The sequence below is a fragment of the Pteronotus mesoamericanus genome, unplaced genomic scaffold (genome assembly GCF_021234165.1).
Source record: "Pteronotus mesoamericanus isolate MK-2021 breed Mesoamerican mustached bat unplaced genomic scaffold, CSHL_Meso_final contig_90, whole genome shotgun sequence".
Taxonomy (NCBI): Eukaryota; Metazoa; Chordata; class Mammalia; order Chiroptera; family Mormoopidae; genus Pteronotus; species Pteronotus mesoamericanus.
In genome coordinates, this window is record NW_026555277.1 from 153781 (window position 1) to 175853 (window position 22073).

General features: G+C 40.5%; 1 protein-coding gene across 1 annotated transcript; it reads right to left on the reverse strand.

Annotated features, from left to right (window-relative positions):
- On the reverse strand, positions 1-17184 carry LOC129080573 (nuclear body protein SP140-like protein). Its single transcript, XM_054586109.1, has 4 exons — positions 17113-17184; positions 2231-2390; positions 1004-1172; positions 1-164 (listed from the first exon to the last, which is right to left on the reverse strand). The coding sequence occupies exons 1-4, from the start codon at positions 17142-17144 to the stop codon at positions 1-3; spliced, it is 525 nt and encodes a 174-aa protein (XP_054442084.1). The 5' UTR covers positions 17145-17184.
- Positions 17185-22073: the final 4889 nt, after the last annotated feature.

Consider the following 22073-nt stretch of genomic DNA (forward strand, 5'->3'; position numbering starts at 1 on the left):
TTACTCAGGCCTCAGGGACCGACGCCCTTTCTCCTTTCCTCCTAGCAGATGAGAGTCAGCTTTTATCTGGTTGCAATCACCTTGTTCAATGCTTAGGTGGATACCAGATCTCTCCTGGTTTTCTTCTGGTCCATTTTCTAGGAAACAGCTTATGTTTGGTATCTCTGAAGAGAGGGCAAGAGAAGACGACAATTAGAGGTGCCCATCCAGAATAGTGACGTCACCTCAAATTACAAGCTTAATGATTTCCACATGTGTTGTGGAGAATGCGTTAATAAAACCTTTTCTCCTTCTTTGAAAGCAAGTTTGACTAGGGGTTAACTTTCTTGCTCATTACTCTGGAAACCTGGTGAAGGTGGTTTCTCTTCTGTGTTTCTAGGCCAACACTGAGCTTAGAGTTAAAAATGAGCAGTGACAGTAGGTAGGTAAATTGCATGTGACCCGGGAGGGACTAGATATGAACTATAAGCCATTTTTAGTCTTCCTCCAATGTACTGACTCTTATAACTTGGCTGTTCCTCATGGGAGTCTCTGAAAGTTATGACTACAGAGTTGTAACATGAGACACTGGCTCCCATGGGCGCGGTGTGGCTGGGACATGGTGGATCTTGCACCCACAGCTAAGCTGTCACTCGAGGCAGGTAGTAGGCCACTCAGTGAGCTGCTGGGTGGGCCCCTGCTGGGGGTCCCACAGAGAAACAGCAACTGATGCCGCCCTTTAGGGATGTTATGTTTCTTGTCATTTGTCCTTCTAAGTACATTTGATGCCACTGTGGCTTTGGTTGCCCTGTGAGTCTAACTGCCAGGTTAAGTAGACCTCTCGGTGGGTGTTGTACTGTATCCATTCTATCATAAGCTTTGAGAAGTGAATAATAGGTCTGTTTTCTTAAGCGCTGTAGCCCCACTGCTCAGCACTGTATGTGACACATGGTAGAAGCTCAGTATTTACCTGTGGGAAAACATTGGTCCTGGATATCAAAAAGTCGGTAACAAACCTAATTACCATTTCTGAAGATTCTGTAAATGTGTTTTAAATCAGGATACTTCTCCATGATGACCTTGCTGAACAAAGCATCCAGAAGGGGCAGGTCAAAGGTCTCCTCCAATTCACTCAGAAGATCATATAAGATTTCTTCTATAGAACGCCGTGTTTTGCAACATACTTGCGACGCCTTAAAACATAGTGAATGGGAAAATATAAATGAGGAAGAGCCTTAGAAAGTGATTTTGTTGTTAATGTATTACAATTTCCCGAAAGAGTATCTTCTGATGTAAAATTTTAGAATTTGTCCATATTTGTATGACTACTAAGTGGAACAACTAAACCCTTGCTTCTTGAATATACCCATTTGATCTCCTTACTCTTGTTTACAGTAGGTGGAAGAAGGAGCAATTTTGAAGAACAAAATTGGGTTCACGTTAAGTGATGTGTAGCCCTTCCAGAGCCTGGCCAAATGTTTTAGGAACAGATTTAGCAGGTGGTGAGCTACTTTTCTAGGGACTGGACAACCCTTGTCCCTTGCCCAGTACGACTTGGCCTGGAAGGGCCCAGGGAAGCCACCAGGTGGTGATTTCCCTTCCTGTGGACTTTGCCATAAAGTAAGCCTAGTCACAGGGAAAGAGAAGCCTTGCATCTCTGCATCTCCACCTACATCTCTTCCAAAATTGACCTAAATTCCAAGACTCCGGAAATCCCAGCAGAAAAGAAAAAGATAGGAAAGGGAACTGAACATTTTGGAGAAAAAATAGCAAGCATTTACTTCCAAATTTGTCCTAACAAGACATTAAATCTCTGTGAATTCTAATGCTCTCACATCTAAATACTTGAATTGATATTCATTGAAATGGAATGTTGTGTCAATTATTATTTCATTAAATGAAATCATAAAGCTTATTCATCCATTCATTAAAATTACTTTGTTTTCTAATATAATCTATTGTATGTATGACTCCTGCAACACATTATTCAACTGTGGACCCAGCCTGTCTGCAGGGCTATTCCCCAGACGCCGTAGGAGGCACACGGAGCCCTGCTCCTTCCACAGCGACGCCTGCTCCTCTCCTCCCTCCTGACCTTATGGGAACACTCACAGCAGCACACGAGAAGGTCCCCACTCACAGCAGACTCCCCAGGTGCACCATTGTGCTCTGACGTTTGATTCCAGGATATCAAAGCATAACTTAGTTTGCGGCTGGTTTACCAGACCGTGAAAAAGTAAACGTCACTTACAGCATACATTTCATTGGTGATGAATCCACGATCCCGGAGAAGTTCAAGGAAAGGAAATGTTGTTTTTATTGCACCTGAAATGTCCACCTTATATTTTTTGAAGAGCTTGCCTGCAGTCTCCTTAACGGTGTTATATATGACCTGTTCTTCTGCAGACATCCTAGGGAGAAAGGATTCCATGATAAAATGGTCATCAAGGTTTTTATATGCCGTAACATTTTATATATGAAGGACAGGCTATGAAGAACCAACCTATATAAAATAAGGGGTTGAGAGTTCAGATTAGAACAAATAGAATTGAAACGATCGCCACGGCTCCTGCAAAGTGAAGCATGGTGATAAGAAAGACGTACATAGTAATGAAAACTTCCAGTCTGTCATTATCAATGCTGTTGAAAGTCTTTTTGTCTTTTTATTTGTTTTTCTTCCAAATCATTTTTTATTGGTTATGTTACTACAGATGTCCTAATTTTTCCCCTTTTGCCCCCCTCCATCCAGCACCCTCCAATCCCTCAGGCTATTCCCCAACCATTGTTCATTTCAATGGGTCACACGCATTAGTTCATTGTTGACTCCACTTTCTAGACTGTAATTTACATCCCGATGACTATTCTGTAACTACCTATTTGTCTTCCTTAATCCCCGCAACTTCTTACCCATTCTGCCATACCCTCTCCCCTCTGGCAACTATCTAAAAGCTCTCTCTATCCATGGTTCTGTCTCGATTCTTGTTTGCTTAGTTTGTTTTTTAGATTCAATTGTTGATAGATATATATTTATTGCCATTTTATTGTTCATAGTTTTGACCTTCTTTTTCTTAAATAAGTCCCTTTCACATTGCATATATAAATGGTTTGGTAATGATGAACTGCTAGAGTCTTTTTTTTTTTTTTTTTTTGTCTTGGAAGCTATTTATCTGCCCTTCGATTCTAAATGATATCTTTGCTGGGTAGGGCAATCGTGTCTGTAGGTCCCCACTTTTCATGACTTTGAATCACTCTCGCTAATCCCCTCTACGCTGTAAGATTTCTTTTGAGAAATAAGCTGACAGTCTTATGGGAACTCCCCTGTAGGTAACTAAATGCTTTTCTCTTGTGTGCTTGTTTTGTTTTGTTTTGTTTTTTTATCGTTGTTCAAATACAGTTCTCTTCATTTTTGCCCACCCGCCCCCATCTCCAATCCTCAATCCTAATAATCTTTGGCTTTGTCCATGGGTTTTATACATGTTCCTTGATGACCGTTCCCCTTCTTTCCCCCATTATTCCCATCCACCCTCTCCTCTGGTTACTGTCAGTTTGTTCTTTATTGCAATATCTCAGGTTATATTTTGCTTACTTGTTTGTCGTGTTGGTTAGGTTCCACTTATAGGTGAGGTCATATCCTATTTGTCTTTTACCACCTGACTTATTTCACTTAGCATAATGCTCTCCAGTTCCATCCATGCTGTCGTGAAGTGTAGTACTTCTTTCTTTCTTTCTTTCTGCTGCATAGTATTCCATTGTGTAAATGTACCATAGTTGTCTGATTTACTCCTTTACGTATGGGTACTTAGGTTGCTTCCAGCATTTGGGTTTTGCTGCTTTTAAGGTTCTCTCTTTATCTTTAACCTTTGGCATTTTAATTGTCATGTGTCTTGGAGTGGGCCTCTTTGTGTCCGTCTTATTTGGGATTCTCTGTGCTCCTTGGACTGCGTGTCTATTTCCTTCACTAAATTAAGGAAGTTTTCATTCATTATTTTTTCAAATACATTTCTAATTTATTGCTCTTTCTCTTCTCCTTCTGGCACCCCTTTGATGTGAATGTTGGAACCTCTTCAAGTTGTCCCAGAGGCTGCTTTTACTATCCTTGTTGTTTTCGATTCTTTTTTCTTCTTGATTGTTTGTTGTTTGATTGGCTGCTTTTTGCTTCCTTATGTTCCAAATCATTGATTTGACTCTCAGCTTCATCCACATGATTGCTGTTTCCCTGTAAATTGTTGTTTATTTCAATTAGTATATCCTTTATTTCTGACTGGATTTTTCTTTCAACCATTGATGTCCTCACTACGTTACTTGAGCATCTTTATAACCAGTGTTTTCAACTTTGCATCAAATAGATTACTCATCTCCATTTTGTTTAGCTCTTTTTCTGGAGTTTTGATCTGTTCTTTCTTTTGGGCCATGTTCTCCTTGTTTTGGCAACCTCCCTGTGTTTGTTTTTAAGCATTAGGTAGAGCTGCTTAGACTCGGTGTCTTTGTAGTGTTGCCTAATGTACTAAGCGTCCTATAGGGTCCAGTGGCACAGCCTCCCCTACCCTCTGAGCAGGGTACTCGAGGTGCACTGTAGTGGGGCCTGAGTATACCCTCCTCATGTAGTTGAGCCTTTGTTAGTTGGCAAGTCAACTGGAGGGATTTACCCAGACCAGTCAGTTGCAAGGGTTGGCTATGACCACTGACCAACAACCTCCACCTCCCATGGAGGATCAGCTGTGCAGAGGCAGAGTGGTGGTCCTCCAAGTGGTCTGTCGCTCTCCACTGGGTGCGCTGGCCCTGGGGTTTCCTGGTGGTGCAGGCCACGGTCAGGGCCCACTTGTGTTTTTCCTAGGGCCACCCTGCTTAAGCTGTAAAGCAATCTGAGATGGCTACTACGTGTGCTGGGCTTGGAGATTCCCAGGCAAAGCCGAGCTGTGAATCCAGGCTGGCTGTTGCTAGTGTTGGGCCTGGGGCTCACTGAGGCCAGCTGTCGCTTCTTTGGGAGGACTGAGGAAGTTGTGAAGCATGAGCCACGACCAGCCACTCATATGGAAGATCATCTTGGCTGTGCCTCTAAATTGGGTGGGGAAGGGTCACCGGGAGTCTCCAAAGGGGGTCAAACAATGTTAGCCAGGTTGGTGGAGTCTCAGATATGGCACCAGCTTGCTGGTTCTGTGTGGGTAGGGTTTAGAAAAGGGACAATTGTCTCTGCTTGCCTTGATGGCAGATACTTTAGTTCCTCCATTTATGCCACTGGTGCTGGAGCTGAGGGAGTGAGTCTGAGAAGCTGAGTCCTTGTGTGGGTTCTTTAAGAGAAACCACTCAGGGCTCTAGCAGTTTCTTTCATCAACTCAACTGCTGCTGGGCTTTGCAGAAGGAGGTGTGGGCACTTCTCTTCCTGGCACTTGAGTCCTGGGCTTCGGTGCGGGGCTTTGTATGGGACTGGGACTCCTCACTCCTGAGATATCCCTCCTGAGTTTTTATCCACCACATGTGGGTGAGGGACCAACCCATTCCTTTTTGCACCTGTCCTACCAGTCTGGATGGATGAGGTTTCTTTAATTCTGTAGTTGTCAGACTCCCATTTAACTTGACTATGGACAGTACTGAGTATGGTTCTTCTCTATTTTAGATGTAATTGTGATGTGGTTGAGCGAAGGGGCAAAACACATCTGCCTACACCATCATCTTGGCGAGAAGTCTCAAGTTATTTTGTCCAAACATACCTAGGCTTTTTTCTTAAGTATTTTAATTTGTACAAATGTGAAATGGACTAAACAGATCATCCACAGAGGAATAAGAAACAATGGAATAACAATATAATCTAAGCTTAAAAATGCATCTTAATTGATGACTAAGAGGAACCAATATCAAAAATATAAAGGCAAGGTGCACCCTCTCTCACGGAGTTAAGAGAAATAACAACCTGAATTATAAAACTACTTTAGAAATTGTAAGATGTGGTTTAATAATGATATGAAAAGGCACAAACTGATAATTTACAAGAATATCAGAAAATGATATTTTACAAGACATTGGTTTCTCCTGGGAATTCTGCTTTGTGCCAATATATATGTCTGTGCTATTATTGTATATAATGAATTGTTTTAGGCTTCTGAATTTCAGGAATGCCTAAAAGCAGCTCTGAATGCTCTTTCCTGTGAAAGTAGTTACAAATCTGAGTCCGTAATTCTGCTTCTTAGTTGGTCATTTTATTTCTCTGATAATAATGTTTCGATTGGCATTTTGTGTTCCTAAAAGTCATGAAGACCCGTAAGCTTCCTTTTTCAAACCAGAAGAAAATTACTCTTTCTTCCCAGTATCTAATATGCATCAGGGACAATAATGTTATATTATTACATCAAATTTTGTAACAAACAAGTTTCTGGTTAAAGATTGAAGACTGGAGAAAAGCATTCGTGTCCTTTCTTATTAAAATGCCACTGTTGGCCAGGTGGCTCTGTGGGTTGGAGCATCAGCCACACATCAAAATGTTGCACATTCAATTCTCAATCAGGGCACATGCAGGTATGGCCCCCAGTCAACTGCATATGAGAGGCAACAGATGGATGTTTCCCTCTCACACCCATGTTTCTCTACCGCTTTTTCTCCCTCCCTTCTCTTCCCTCTAAAATCTTTAAAAATGAAATATATATATATAGGCTCTGAAGAAATTACCAAGGAAGATATTATTTAATCTTCTGTCCTAAAAACAGAGAACACATTTTTTTCCCAACATCCTTGAAATGTATATTAATACAAGCCATAATCTTGGTCAAAAAAGAAGTCTCAAAAAGTTATAATTAGTAGAAGCTAAACAGACTGTATGTGGGGGAATAAAAGCACCGAGAGAGTTTATAAAACAAAACAAAAGCACTCTGTTACGTAAGAGACAAAATGGAACTTGCAGTTAGAGGCTATTTTGAAAAAGAAGAAAAAAAGAAACTAATAGACTGAGATTGAGCAAAGATGGCTGAATATTGGAAACCTCTTTATATAGTTTATTACAACAATATACAAAAGTAGAAGAGAAGTACATAATTTTATCTGTAAATAATTTTAAAAGGGAATTCAAAAACACCTAGCAGCTATTTTTAGGAAAAGTATGTGATGTAGATGAAGGCTGGCACAATATAAAGTCTCTAAAAATAGCAGTAAAAATACTACATTAAACATTAAAATGATAGTCATTCAATTAAAAAAAGGTGTATAGATATGTATATACACACACATAGAGTGATAGGCAAAAGTAGGTTTACAGTGGTTCATATGGAAAATAATATGATAATAAATATGTAGTACATAATCCATAATAATTAATAATAATACAAGAATAAAATCTGTTTTTTGTACTCACAAACCTACTTTTTCCATCCCTGTGTATATAAGCTAATGAAATAGGATAAGAAAATGCAGTCATTGGTATGAATACTAAGTAAGATGCATTGTATGCTGTGTAGTTACATACAGAGAAACCCTGGAGACCTGACTAAAATCCTTAAGAAGTAAAGAAAGAATTTGCCAAGAGACATGAATTAATAAACAGGAATATGAAACTAACAGACTTTATTTGCAAGGACATATTGAAAATAAATACTGTTTCTAACACAACAGGAATATACTTGCATATATTCATAATCACCTGAAAGTTAAGACCTTAACAAGTCACACCTCCATCCATCACCACGTATCCACCCTATAACTCACCTCCCTTCCCCCTGCATGAGTTCTTTCTCTTTATTTTCTTTTTTTGCTCAATTCTACCCCCCAACCCAGCCCCAGCCTCTCCTGTGGGTTGGATCTATTTTGCTTGTTTGTTCATAAAATATGACTTATGTTTGATGCCAAAGAAAATGGACCTGAACAGGCAATTTAGGGAAGAGAAAACTAAAATGTCCAATAAATATATGCATACAGACAAGATAAACATCAAAGAGAAATCATTTTTCCCCATTAGATTGGCAAAGAACGATTTCATGAGTGGCAATGCACCATGGGAGAAGATTCAGAGAAGCAGCCACTCATTGCTGGTATGAGCAGGAACTGCTACAGACTTTTCAGGAAAGATGTGGCAATAAATTTTAAGATACGCTCCATATTGGTCCAGCAGTCAGACCCACTTTGGGAACTATCCTATGGGAACAAAAACACCAGTGTATATCTTATAGAAACTAGAATTCAGAACGTTCAGCAGTGCCCCATTTCTCCCAGAAGTAAAACACGTTCTTACAGTACTCAAGGGGCCTGAAATAACCCAGCCCTTCTCCCCTCTCCCCTAGCTCACTTCCTCTGGCCAAACCTGCCTCTCTGCTGTTCCTTGACTGTACAGGGCACATTTCAGGCCTAGAAACTTGGTTCTGGTTGTTGCCCCTGCATAGCATGTTCATTGTCCATGTCGTGGACTCACTGCCTCATCTCCTTAAGGTCCTTTCTTGTTCCATGTCACCTTCTCAATGAGACCTGCTTTGACCAACTTACTTGAAATCAAAACCACAGTCCCTTCACCCTGTCCACACACCCCCATCCCCTAATCTAGCTCTCTCTTCTTCTTCTTCTTCTTTTTTTTTTTTACCGTATCTCATCCCTTTCTTACATACTAAATTAATTATTTCTATATTTTATTTAGTATTTATTTTCTTATTTTCATTCTTTCCCCTAAATACATGTATGCCATTAAGACAGAGATTTTCATCTGTTTTGTCTATTGATTTTCTTGAATACCAGACATGCAAGGCACAAATAAATATTTTTTGATTAGACACCATAGGTACAAAGCATTTTGAAGCATTGTTTCAGTAGCAAAAACCAACAATAAAAACTTAATGTGACAACCAAACCTGAAAACATTCTGATTTTCCATTTGGATAAGGGTTGAATATATTAGAGAAAATCTATACCAGTGGAATGTTACATACTTATTTATTTTTACTAATTTAGATGGATGATCATAGTTTTATTGGTGAATAAAAACATCAAGTACAGATTAAGATATTATGACCTTATTTTCATATAAATCAACATAATAAAATCTTATGTGTAAGATTTGAATCAAATGTTAGAAAATGTGTGGAATGCTACACTCGAAGCTATTAACATTGGCTTAATGAAGAGTGTCAGGTTACACCCAGGGCCCTTCAGATCTTTCTTTCAACATTTTTTGGTAACATCAGAGGAAAGAGAAATAACAGATCCAACAGAACAAGTTTCTAAGTATATTTAATATCCCACAGCTTATAAAATAACATTGTTCTTTAAAGAACCAGGAAACATAAAATTTTAAGAGTCGGGGTCTCAAATTAAAAATAAATGTAGGCAAAAGAATAAAGTTTTTAGAAAGAAATTAAACAAATGGAATGCAAGACTTATGCTGGAAACTATAAACCATTGTGTAGAAAAATTAAAGGTCTAAATAAATAGAGACATTAAATATTTTAGATTGGAAAACTCAATATTTTTATGTTAACAATTCTCCCCAAATAGATCTATAGATTTAATGCAATTTCTATCATAATTCCAGCAGGCCTTTTTACAGAAACTGAGAAACTTATATTAAGATTTATGTGGAAATGTGAAGGACCCAGAGTAGCCACAACAATTATCATAAAGAAGAGCAAAGTTAGAGTACCTATCTCTCTAACTTCACTTATTATGAAGTTACAGTAATGAAGACACTTATCGTACTGGCATTAAAATGGACATACAGATCAATGGAAAAGAACTGAGAGTACAGAAATAAACACCTGCATTTTTTTGTTAGTTGATTTTCAACACAGTGCCAAGGCAATTCAACGAGGAAAAATAACCTTCTCAACAAATGGTGCTGAGACAATTGGATACCCACATATATAAAGATTAATTTGTATTTTCACCTCACACTACACAAAGAATCAACTCAAAATAGATCATAGACCTGAATGTCAGAACAGAGCCAAGCTCACAGACATGCATCAGTGCAGCCCCACACAGCCCTGTGCTTACTCTAATGCTCTACTTTCATGGTTTTAAAATTCTTCATGATTTATGAACAAGGGTTATCCACTTTAATATTTTACTGAATGTAACAAATTATGTAGCTGTTCCTGTGAAAAAAGTGAAATTGATAGCAGTTTTTGAAGAAATGTAGGAGAAAAGAATTATCTCGTCTTCCCACCAAGGTGGAGACATAGGTAGATATGCTTCACTTCCTCGCACAACCAAAAGAAGGACAACCACCAATTTAAAAGCAAAATACAACCAGAACTGCCAGAAAATTGAACTGTGCAGAAGCCTAACAACCAAGGAGTTAGAGAAGAAACATTCATCCAGACTGTGCCACAATGCAGAGAACTGGATTGCTCCGCCCTGACAAATACCTAAGGTCCCGCTCCTTACAATATAATAGGGATGCTGACACAAAGAAATGTGGCTCAAATGAAAGAACAGATCAAAACTCCAGAAAGGTAACTAAGTGACGAGGAGATAGCCAGTCTACCAGATGACAAGTTCAAAATCCTGGTAATCAGGATGTTCAAAGAAAGAATTTAGTATCGTCATAAAATAAGGAATAAGTGAAAGGTATACAAAGTGAAATAAATAAAAATATACAGGGAACCAACAGTGAAGGAAAGGGAACCAGGACTCAAATCAATGATTTGCAACAGAAGGAAAAAATAAACATTCAGCGAGAACACAATGAAGAAACAAGATTTCAAAAAAATGAGGAGAGCTTAAGAACCTCTGGGACAACTTTAAATGTCCCAATATCCAAATAATAGGAGTGCCAGAAAGAGAAGAGGAAGAGCAAGAAATTGGAAACCTATTTGAAAAAGGAATGAAGGAAAACCTCCCCAATCTGGCAAAGGAAATACACATGCAAGTCCCGGAATGCTCAGAGAGTCCCAAAGAAGTTGAATCCAAGGAGAAACACACGAAGACACATCATAATTAAATTACCCAAGTTAAAGATAAGGAGAGAAACTTAAAAGCACCAAGAGAAAAGGAGATAGTTATCTACAAAGGAGTTCCCATAAGACTATCAGCTGATTTCTCAAAAGAAACATTATAGGCAAGAAGGGGCTTGACGGAAGTATTCAAAGATATGAAAGGCAAGGATCTTTTCAATCAAGATTACTCTATTTATCAATGCTACCATTTAGAATGGGAAGACAGATAAAGTGCTTCCAAGATAAAGAAAAGTTAAAGGAGATCATCACTAACCTCTTATTATATGAAATGTTAAAGGGAATTATACATGAAAAAGATAAAAAACTATGAACAAACTCACAACTATCAACAGCAGAACCTAAAAACAAACACGAATTAAGCAAACAACTAGAACAGGAACAGAATCACAGAAATGGAGATCATTTGGGGGCAGAGAATGGGGAAAAGGTATGGGGAATAAGAAGTATAGTTGCTAGGCCCAAAATAGACAGGAGGAGGTTAAGGACAGTATAGGAAATGGAAAAGCCAAAGAACTTATATGTACAACCCATGGACATGAACTAAGTGGGGGCAATGTTGGAGGGAGGGGGGGTATAGGAAAGGAGGGGACAAAGGCAAGAAAAAATGAGATAACTGTGATAGCATCACCTTTAAAATGTACTTAAAAAAAGAATATGTAGGAGAAAACCTTTGTGACTTGGGTTATAGACCAAAGGTAGCTCTAACACCAAATCTTGATCCATAAAAGAAAAATATTGATAAATTCAAATTCAAAATATTTAATCTTTTATGCTTTAAAAGACACCATTAAGCAAGTGAAAGGCTTAGTCCCAGAACACAGAGAATCTGGGCTTGGCCAAAGACAAGGAGTTCTGCTGATACCCGGGAAGACAGAAGAGCTTTTCTTGGTCACAGAAGTGAAAGTGAGTGGCCTCAGTCAGTGCCCCCTCAGGATATACAGTGAAGTTCTTCAGGCCAAGATGCTATAGAAACCATGTCAAATGTCTCTGAAAAGCAGAGTAAAAGTGCCTGAAGGCTCACCATTTGGAAATGGCCATGATGAGTATGATGAGATCCGGAGACATTAGAGAGTTAAAAACCCCGAAGGGACTGGTGGTCCGACAACAGAGACCGAAGTCACTCCTTCCTCTGAGAACACATGTCAATTCTGGGCACGACTAGAGGCTGAGAATATGGTCTTGGTACAGGCAGAGGGCTATGTCTGGAGGATGAAGAAACTAGAAAAACTCTTGATGGTCATCATGTGTTGGAGTGCAAAACTAGAGACTTCAGAAAACTTAGCTCTCAATTGTTTTTTTCCCCTCAAGAACATTTCTCAGTTCTAAAGCTATATGAAGCAACTGACTGAAAATATGACAAACATTTGAAAAGCAGAGAATAATACTTGAGTGCAGTCTCTCAGCTAAAAGCCCTGGATTTTCTCATCTGGGATCACGACACACCAAAGGTATATTAAAATTTATTAAAAATACAAACCCACCTTGACTTCTAATAGCCCTAATTTGCTCCAGATAATCAACCTCTTAACATTACCTGCCTAGCAGAGGAAAGGGGAACTGCTCACATGAGGAAGATAACAAAATCTGGAGCCTCTATGTCTATAGGATGAAACAAACAGTAAAAAGACATAATAGAAGCAGATACCCAGGTGATCCCGAGTTTGAAGTGAGCACACAAAAACGATGACTAAAATGCACAGGAAAATGCAGAAAATAGAAAGTTGGGCAAATTCATCAGTGAATTGAAAAGCACAGAAAATAACCAATGAATTTTAGAGTTGAATAATACAATGTATTAAATTAAATTCAATGGAACAATTTAGCAGAAGATTGGATTATAAACAAGGAAAAATTAATTAGCAAGCTGGATGATTGTCAGATCAACCAAAGAAATCAACTGAAGCCCAGTAATTTTAAAAATGGAAAAATTAAAAAATGAGCATGAGGGATATGTGACACAGAGCCAGGAGGTGTAACGTATCTTGTGAGTACTACAAAGGGAGGGGAGGGAGTTGGGGGAAGGGCAGAAGAAATATTTGAAGAGCACTGTCTGAGGACTTTCCAACATGGATGAAATACATCGACTCACGAATTTAAGAAACTCTGAGACCCCCCAAAAAATTCAAAATGAAACAAAACAAAAAACAAGTCTGAACATAGCACAGTAAAATGCTAAGAGAAAAATCTTAGAAATAATCAGAGAAAAACTTCATGAGCTGCAACCAAATTTAAAGCCATAATATGAGAAATGACAGCAAATCAATGACCCCATCAGTCAATGGCCATAGGTTTCTGGTGTGGTTGGGAGAGTTTTAGAAACCTCAGTGTCCTCAACTTGCAAGTGCAGTATAACTTTCTGTTGATAAAACTTGAAAGTTGGAAAAAACCTTTAAATGTTATTAACCATTTCGGAAACGAAAACACTAAGGATTTATTATGTGATGTAAAAGGGAAAAAGAAACCAGGGAGTTATTTGAGCACAGAAACCACTTTTGACTTCAAGGCATTTCTGGATCGGGTTTGACACCTTCATGTGTGAGGAATAGAAACAAAACCTCGTCCACATGGGATGGAGAGTCTAATGGGAATGCAGACGAGAAGAATGGAGGACTTGTGCCCTCAGGTACCAGGACGTAGCAAAAGAAATCCTTTCACAAGGTTCATGCCTTCACTGCAGGCCTAAATTTTTCCCATTAGTAAGTTTTTCAAATACAGTTGAGAATTCAGCCAGACAACCAGCAAAATAAGCAAAACAATCTTTGTGAATAAGTTTGGAAAGAAAAAAAAAAGCAAATTAATAAAAGAAACCTGGCAATCACCGCCTTAACCGAATGATCAAGGTGAACATCCCTGGTGATAAGTCAGGCTGACGTCTCCCCTGATAAAAGTGATGAGAACGGCACGTCTCCTCAGGGAATTCTTTCAGAAAACCCATACCCCCAGTCTAAAAAAAATCAAGATGGACCAAAATTGAAGAACATTTTACAAAATGCCTGACCAGTACTTTTCCAACTATCAGGGTCATGAGGAAAAAAAGAGAAACTGAGAAACTGTCACAGACCAGATAGAAGAGGTGACCAGATGGCTGAAGGCAACGTGGTATGATGGAGTCAACCCTGGAACTCATTGAAGACTTTAATGGAGGAAGAGTTAAAATTTAAAAAGTCTGCCATTTAGGTTCCACAGATGTAGCAATGTGGGTGTGCCAGTTTTGGTAAGTGTACTTCAGTAGTATAACAGCATAACATCACAGGAAGTGAAACTGGATGTGCAGTGTACAGAAATTCGTATAGCATGTTTACAACTTTTCTACAAACATAAAATTATTCCCAGAAAAAGTTTATTTAAAAAATCTTTGGGAGTGAGAACAGCAGAGAGTGTAGAAAACAGGGCCAGGAACACCTCATACACTGAAAACATCAGATATGCTTTTTAAATCCATGCAAGTTTCCATATTAAAAAAGGAAAGCTACCGCAAACATCAACCATAATGGTACAATGAGAAAGACTTTCCCTTTGGGCCTGAGCTCAAGATGCAGATGATCACTGTCATTATTTATATTCCCCAGAGTACTGGAAGTCCTGGCCAGCAAGGAAAAAAGTAAGTGTAAAGATTACAAGGAAACAAAGTTGTCATTAGGTGTACATTATGTAAATTTATATATATCATTGTAAGTTATTAAAATCAGAAAGTAGCAAAGTTTAATTTACATTTATATCTTAGTAGCAGGCAGCCTGAAAGTTGATTTTAAATTATGCATATTTAGGAGCATAAAGTGTCTATGAATAAATATAGCAGAATGATTATAAAACCTCTAGTGAGAAAGCTATAATAAATTTTATTAGCAAATAATTTTTTTATTAATAGTATACATTTACCATATTAATGAGATAGAAAACTCAATATTATAAAGACATCAATTCTCTTCCAATCGATCCACAGATTCACTACCATCCTAAAATAAGTCCCAACAACGTTTGGACAAGCTGGTTTGGACATGCAAAGGGCCAGGACCCTTTGAAGAAGGAGGGGATGGGAAGACGAACTCTGCCAGCTGTCGCGCGCTCACATGAAGCTGCCGTCACGATGACAGTCAGTCCGGCACAAGGAGAGGCTCTCCTAGGCCAGTGGCAGGGAGAGAGCGCAGAGCAGACCCTGCGCATGTGGGCGCTGGGCACTGGACGGGGCAGCGGGGCAGAGCAGAGGGCACGAGGGTGGTTAGCCAAGGGTGGCACCTCAGAAAAACGGATGAGGGAAAGGATAAGGCCTTCTAACTATGTATTAGATGCCAGGAAATTCAGTCTCAGAAAGACAGGAGATGTAAAAAAAGTTCACCCAGGTGAGGACGGTGCCGAGGGCAAGCCTGAGAGAAATGGACGGTACAGCCACGCAGGCAGGTGAGAAAGAAAGTGAAGGACAGACACCAACCTGCAGACAGGGTCAACCTGGAGGGACACCCAGGGGTCACGGAGGCTGTCCCCAAGGCACTGAGTGTCACACAAACACCTGCATAAATTAGGCGACAGTGTGAAGATGGGCTGATTTAGCAACAAAAGGTGGTGTAAAGTTGAGCTTGCAGAGCTATGGAAGGAAATTTAGACCCCTCTCAAAAACAAACACAATTAATTCTTTCAAATACAAAATTATAAGAAACAAAAAAAGCTAAAATTAGATGATTGTCATGGAGGAAAAATTTGAGACAACCATTATGAACACAAAATGAAAAACTAAAGGAATAAAAGTTTAGGGGGCAGATAAAGCTGTGAGGGCTAAGTTGCATCAATGAAAGAATAAGTTTGCCCGAAGTTTGAAAAATAAGAAGTTTTCAAACATATTGGAGAAAGAAGTATCCCTGAAATAGAGGTGAAATTGAATCTGCCACCTTATAGTACACAAGAACTGTGTTTAAATGGAGCTGCATGGAATTCACCAGTAACTTTCTGTATCGCTTTTATTTATTTATAATAATCATAGTGAATCCATCTTATAAAATTAATACTATAATTGTATACTCTAAATTTCAAGCTTTAATATGATAGAAGTCACCATAAATAAAGTTAAAGACAAGAAAAATGTATTTCTAAAGTAGCAAACCCTCCATTATCACTGAAGGAAGGACAATCGTCTTAATAACATTGGCCAAAAATAAACCAACAATTCAGAGAAGGAACAATGTAAATGGATGGTAAACAGGAAAACCTGTTCAACTTCCCCTGTAGTCAGAGAAAGCAAATTAACAGGCTGCACCCCTGTGTCCAGCTCCTTTCTGAAGTCTGGGAGTGGAGAGATGCCAGTGGTTGGAGAACAGAGTGATTCAGCCGTAACAACAACAAAAAGCAATTTAGCAGGATCTACTGTATAAACATAGAGCATTATTACTCTCAACAATTTCACACTTTGGTTTTTGAAACTAGTCAAACATGTGGATACATGCAAAAACATAAAGAAATATAAAATTATATTTCAGAGCTTGTTGGTATAAAAATATTGGTGTATGGATTCCATGCAGTAGTGCGCAGCCTTTAAAAAGAATGAGATAGATCTACAGGGTGATTAATGTGAAAATATTTCTAGCCTTTTCCTTGCCAAATATAAACCTTTCCAGAGCAGAAAATGAAAGTACAAATGACACCAGCCCGTGCTGTTCTTTGTCACGTTGGTCCTTCCTCTTCCTCTGACTCCCTTAGATGAAGACCCCTGGAGGGAGAGCCAGACCCCCAGCCTGAGATGGGAACAGGCCCGGTGCTGACCCGTCCCCGGGTCAGGTAGGAGACCAAGGCACCCAGATTTGAAAACTCAGGTGTTTACCCTGAATTTTATGTTTTCTAAAGTACCCTCTTTGAAATGACCTAGGTGAATGTAGAGGGGGTCTGAGGGACAAAGGGGGTTCAAAGGTCATGAGAAGATAACAAATCACTGCCTCAAAACCTCAGGAAGCACAATCCAGTCCAGGTGGCCCTCCAGCGGAGCAGTAGGTATGAGACAAGGGTCCTGTGGGAAGTGGAAGCTGCACTCACACCGGCGACCGTCCCTCTGCAGGTTAAAGATCTGATTTCATCACTACGTAGTCCTGCATTTCATTACACTGCACGTGAGTGTTCTTGTACACCTGGACTAAGGTCCAGGTTTAGAGGAGTGTCCAAAGACAGGCACTAAAGCAGCATGCTGCTCAGCCAGAGAGGAAGAAAAAGGAAGACAGAGACTGACCTGGTGCTGAGGTCACTGCCTGGTGTGGCCATCGTGCTGCCCCGGGCCCTGCCTGGGCCTCTGATCCCTCCGGTGTCCTCTGCCTGGTTTCAGTGCGACTGCCCAGCTCTGAGCAGGAAGTGTGTAACAGACTCACCGTGAAAGGCTCCACCCAAATGGGGAAAAGAGAAGTGAAATTAACTAACACATGCTGCCCTATAGGGTCTTTCCCTTTCTATAGCCCCATAGTGTTGGTCTTCAGCCATCAGGATGTGTGGCAGCAGGAATGGAGGACAAGGAGGGACAATCAGGACCTGGAAGGCCAGGGACGAGGTCTTCCAGTAAGAGCAGAGCCAGACCCCTGTAGTCTCCTTGTTTGAACAAAGACACCAAAAACAACCTGTGAGCCCACTGTCTTCAGCAGCCCCAACCTTCCAAGAGGGTGCAGAGCTTGCATGGGGTGGGGATGAACTCCGTGCTGCCCTTTGTCCATGTGGAGAAGGCTGTCGGGAAAGAGAGAAACTGTAGATCTTCACTTAGGCCCGTGAAGAGCCTGGAGTCAACTGAGCTGGTCCTGATGTCCAGACACAGGGCCAGAGAAACATCATTCTTAGAGCGATGGTTTCCACATTTGGTCCCTGAGTCCAACTTCCCCCAGATGAGACTCAGGGTTCTCACCCAAATATATATAAGATACAGGGAAGATTCTACCCTCTTTCCACATATGTTCTTTCTTTCCCCCAAAGGAGTGAATGTTAGTTTCCTTGGGAAGATTCCAGAACACTGATGAAGCCCTCTGCCAGTGGGCAGGGTCTCAGTGTGTCCCGGGTGCTGCACGCACCAGGATCCCCCTCCCTGCAGACTAGAAAGCTGAACCTCTGGAGGACAAGGCTGTCCTGTGCTCTTGACCTCCGTGGGACTCGTGACCCAGGCACAGTCTGACACAGATGACACCTGCCTTTTCCAGTGTCCTTCCACCCCCTCTCACTCCCCCATTCCTGAGCATCAGGCAGACTGGGCTCCCGCTGTGCTGGGTGTTGGCAGAAGTGGGCCAGCTTTGCCCTGAGTCTGCTTAGAGTCACCAAGATCACCCCATGAATGAGAGGTGGATAGCAGTCATCTGGATGGGAAATTGTCATGAGTGTCTTGTTCATGAAACAGTCTTTCCTATAAGGCAGCCCGGCAACTGTTCAGCTGGTTTCCTGTTGAGCAGCCAAGCCCCAAGGAATACACAAGAGTCACACAGAGTAACTATGGTATTCACTCAGCTTCATTGAATGCAGGTTGACTCAAAGTAGAACATCGACATACATCAATATCCTACTCACACTCTCACAACTAAGAGGGAACATCACACACACACATACACAGAGCAATCAATGGGCAATAACGAACATGAGCCCCGCCGAGTCTCAGTCTGTAGGTCCGGGAGTCAGCACCATGGGCAAGGAACTTGTCAGCCTCTTGCAAGGAAGGACTTCTGGAGCCAGGTGGGTAGCAGGGCAGGCAAAGTCCTCAGCCCAGCAAGTCAGAGCGTCCCACGGCCAATGCCAAGGGAGAGCAGCGTGGTGGCATGGTTTGGATCTCAGGTCGGGAGACTTGGGGAGAGTTTATGCACAAAACTTGATGTTTCTCTGTGATGTTCTGTTTTTCTGGGATTACCATCTTGCTCCCCAGAAAGCCTGTCTGCCTGAATTTGCTGACCATGAGGAAAGTGGAATTTCTACCAAGTGCTGACCACCCCACAAGCCTGTGGCTGCTCTCAGAGCCCGGTGATAGTGAACTGGACACGTCTCGTGTTGGCTGCGTGTGAGATTTGTCTTCCTTGAAGAATTGTCCTGTCTTTGTTCACTTTTCCAAAGTCTTAAGTGTTGCTCTCTGATTATTGCCCAGAGTTTCTAGCTGTTTTCTTCAAGAAGATGGGTTGTTAGGACCTCACTCCTGCAGATCAGAAGCAGGATTCTCCATCCCCCGCTTGTAAGCGGCAGACCAGCCCTCCCTACTCCCAGACCCAGCCCTGTTCTGGCTTCTGGAGACCCCAGGGGTCCAGCGCCCTGAGCCCCTGCCCACCATGGAGGAGAGATGCTGCCGTGCAGAGCGTCAGGGGCACGTATTTGTTAGGAGACACGCAACCAGGCTAGATATGCTTTGTGCTTCTGTGCTCACGGGAGCGTGGACACACGCCTACTGAGAGTGGGCTTGTTTATAAATGAAATAACAGAGCAAATAATATGCCTGGAGAAAAAACAGGGTTTATCCTAGAATTTCTGTTGGAGTTAATACTTTGCAAACTATCTGTAATTATGAGACATTTAAGTTGTTGCCGCAGAGCCTAAGAATATTTGCTCTTTGTTAAAGGAAGAAATTGAATGATGGTTATCAAATATGTTTCTTTTAATTATGTATTTACCAGTCTCTGAACTCTGACGTGGGCCCTTGTGAAGCCTCACAGGGACATCTCCCACCCAGTTTACACAGAGACAATTGGAGAATATCAGGCCTCCTCCTCTCAGACAGAAGGCGCTCCTCTCCCACAAGCAGAGCAGGTGTGTGCTGACGCCCAGAAGAGCCCCTCTGGGAGGTTCCGTGACAGGTGGTTACCGAGAGCCCCAGGGCCTCGGGGGCTCCAGGTCCCCCTGCAGCCAGACTCCCCCCAGGTACGACCACCGCTGAGCTCCCAGCATCTCAGCAAACATCCCACATCTGAGACTAGGAAAACGGGACACATAGGTATGACAACTTAGTGACCTTCTTTGTTCTTGACTGTCCAGTGGGGTGAGGTGGACACTCCCCTTCAAGCATGGTGACCATCTCAGCCTTTATCTCCACAGCACAGGGCAATGGGACCACATACAACCTGCTCCATTGAAAAAGCCTCAGGCTCTGCAGCCCCTCTGACTGGCCCGGGACTGGCCCAGTCCTTCTGTTAGCAGGGCCCGCCGCTGGGGTCCTCTGGGTGGGTGTCACCCATTGATCACGGTTTCCCTGGCCCTCCAGTTTCCTCCCCTCCATTCCAAAAACACTGGTATCATGGGGTGGACAACTTCTACCCTTTGTGTGCAGGAGTGGAGGGCACATTAATCCAGGCACTGGCCCTTCAGCTGGCCAGACAGGCTCTCTTTGGGGATTTGGACTCTTGAATTAAGTACGTTAAGCAGTTGGTAAAAACAGTTGGAAAACACTCATTCAGTGCACATTGGTCTACAAGTGTTTTCTCCCATCTTACAGATTGCCTTTTCATTTTGTTGATTAATTTTATTGTTGTGTAGAAGTTTATTAGTTTGATGTCATCCCAGTTGGTTAATTTTACTGCTGTTGCTTGTGCTTTTGGTGCCATTACAGTCCGGCAGAAGTAACGCCTGCCTGCATGTGGTTGGTAGGGTCATAATATGGGTGTTATAATTTATAGTTTTAATTTGAACAGTTCACCTAAAATGTCCTATAGTGTGCTTGAGGGTGATATTGTTATTTTATAGAATTATATGCTTATGACTTTGTAATAAAATATTTTGTAATAGAAAGGGGGTGTTATTTGTGCCAGACCCTATATAAAATCATTGTCAAGACCAATGTCAGAAAACTCTTTCCCTATGTTTTCTTCTGGGGGTTTTATAGTTTCTGCCTTATATATAAGTATTTAATCCATGTTGAGTTAATTTTTTAGATAGGGTCAAGTTTGATTCTTTTGCATATAAATATCTACTTTCCCCAACATCATTTATTGAAGAAGCTGTCCTTTCCTCATTTAGTATTATGGCTCCATTGCCAAATATTAGTTAATTACATATTCATTGATTTATTTCTGGTCGCTCCAATTATTTGTATTTGTCTATATGTTGTTTATATAGCAGTACCATACTGTTTTGATTATTGTAGCTTTGTAATGTAGTTTGAATCTTAAACTGTGATGCCCTCAACTTTATTTTGCAGTCTAAAGATTCCTTTGACTATTCTGGATCTTTTGTGGTTCCATAGAAATTTTAGGATTTATTTTTTTTTCTGGAAAAATATCCATTAGAATCATGATAGACATTGCATTTCGATGTACTTGTGAATTTTCCATCTTTCATATTGTTGCTGATTTCTAGTTTCATAACATTGTGATTGGAAAAGACACAATACAAATTTTAATTTCTGGAGTATGTTGAGACTTGTCTTGTTACCTAAGTTATGGTTTATCCTAGGAAACCTTTGTGTGTGAAAAACATGTACTATATTACTGTTAAATGAAATCTTAAATGTTTGTTAGGTTCATTTGAGCTATACTGTTTTTCACCTCTGCTCTTTTCTTATTAATTCTCTGAATGATCTAGCCATTGTTGTCAGAGAGGTATTAAAGTTCTCCACTTTTATTAATTATTTTCTTACTGTTTTGTACATATTTTGTTCCTTCTTTTTCTAAAAAAAAAAAGATTTTATTTATTTTTAGAGAGAAGGAGGGAGGGAGAAAGAGAGGGAGAGAAACATCAATGTGTGTTTGCCTCTCATACACTCCCCACTGGGGACCTGGCCTGCAACCCAGGCATGTGTCTTGACTGGGAATTGAACTGACAACCCTTTGGTTCATAGGCCAGTACTCAAGCCACTGAGCCAGACCAGCCAGGCCTATTCCTTATTTTCTTTTCTCTCTTGCAACCTTTCTTTGTGATTTGATGACTTGTGGTCATATACTTTGATGCCTTTATCATAATGTTTTCTGTGTATACTACAGGTTTTTCTTTATGTTTAGCATGAGGCTTACATAAAATATCTTATATTCATAATTAATATTGTAAGCTAATGACAACTCAAATTTGATAGAACAAAGAAATTTTGTGTTACTTCTCTTCACTCATATTAAAGAGTATTGATGTCAGAATTTACATCTTTGTAATATTGTGTACCCAAAAATAAATTATTATAGTTATGGATATTTTAATACATTTTTTAACTTTTAAAGTATAGTTTGTAGTGAATTATGTAACATCATTATAATATTGATG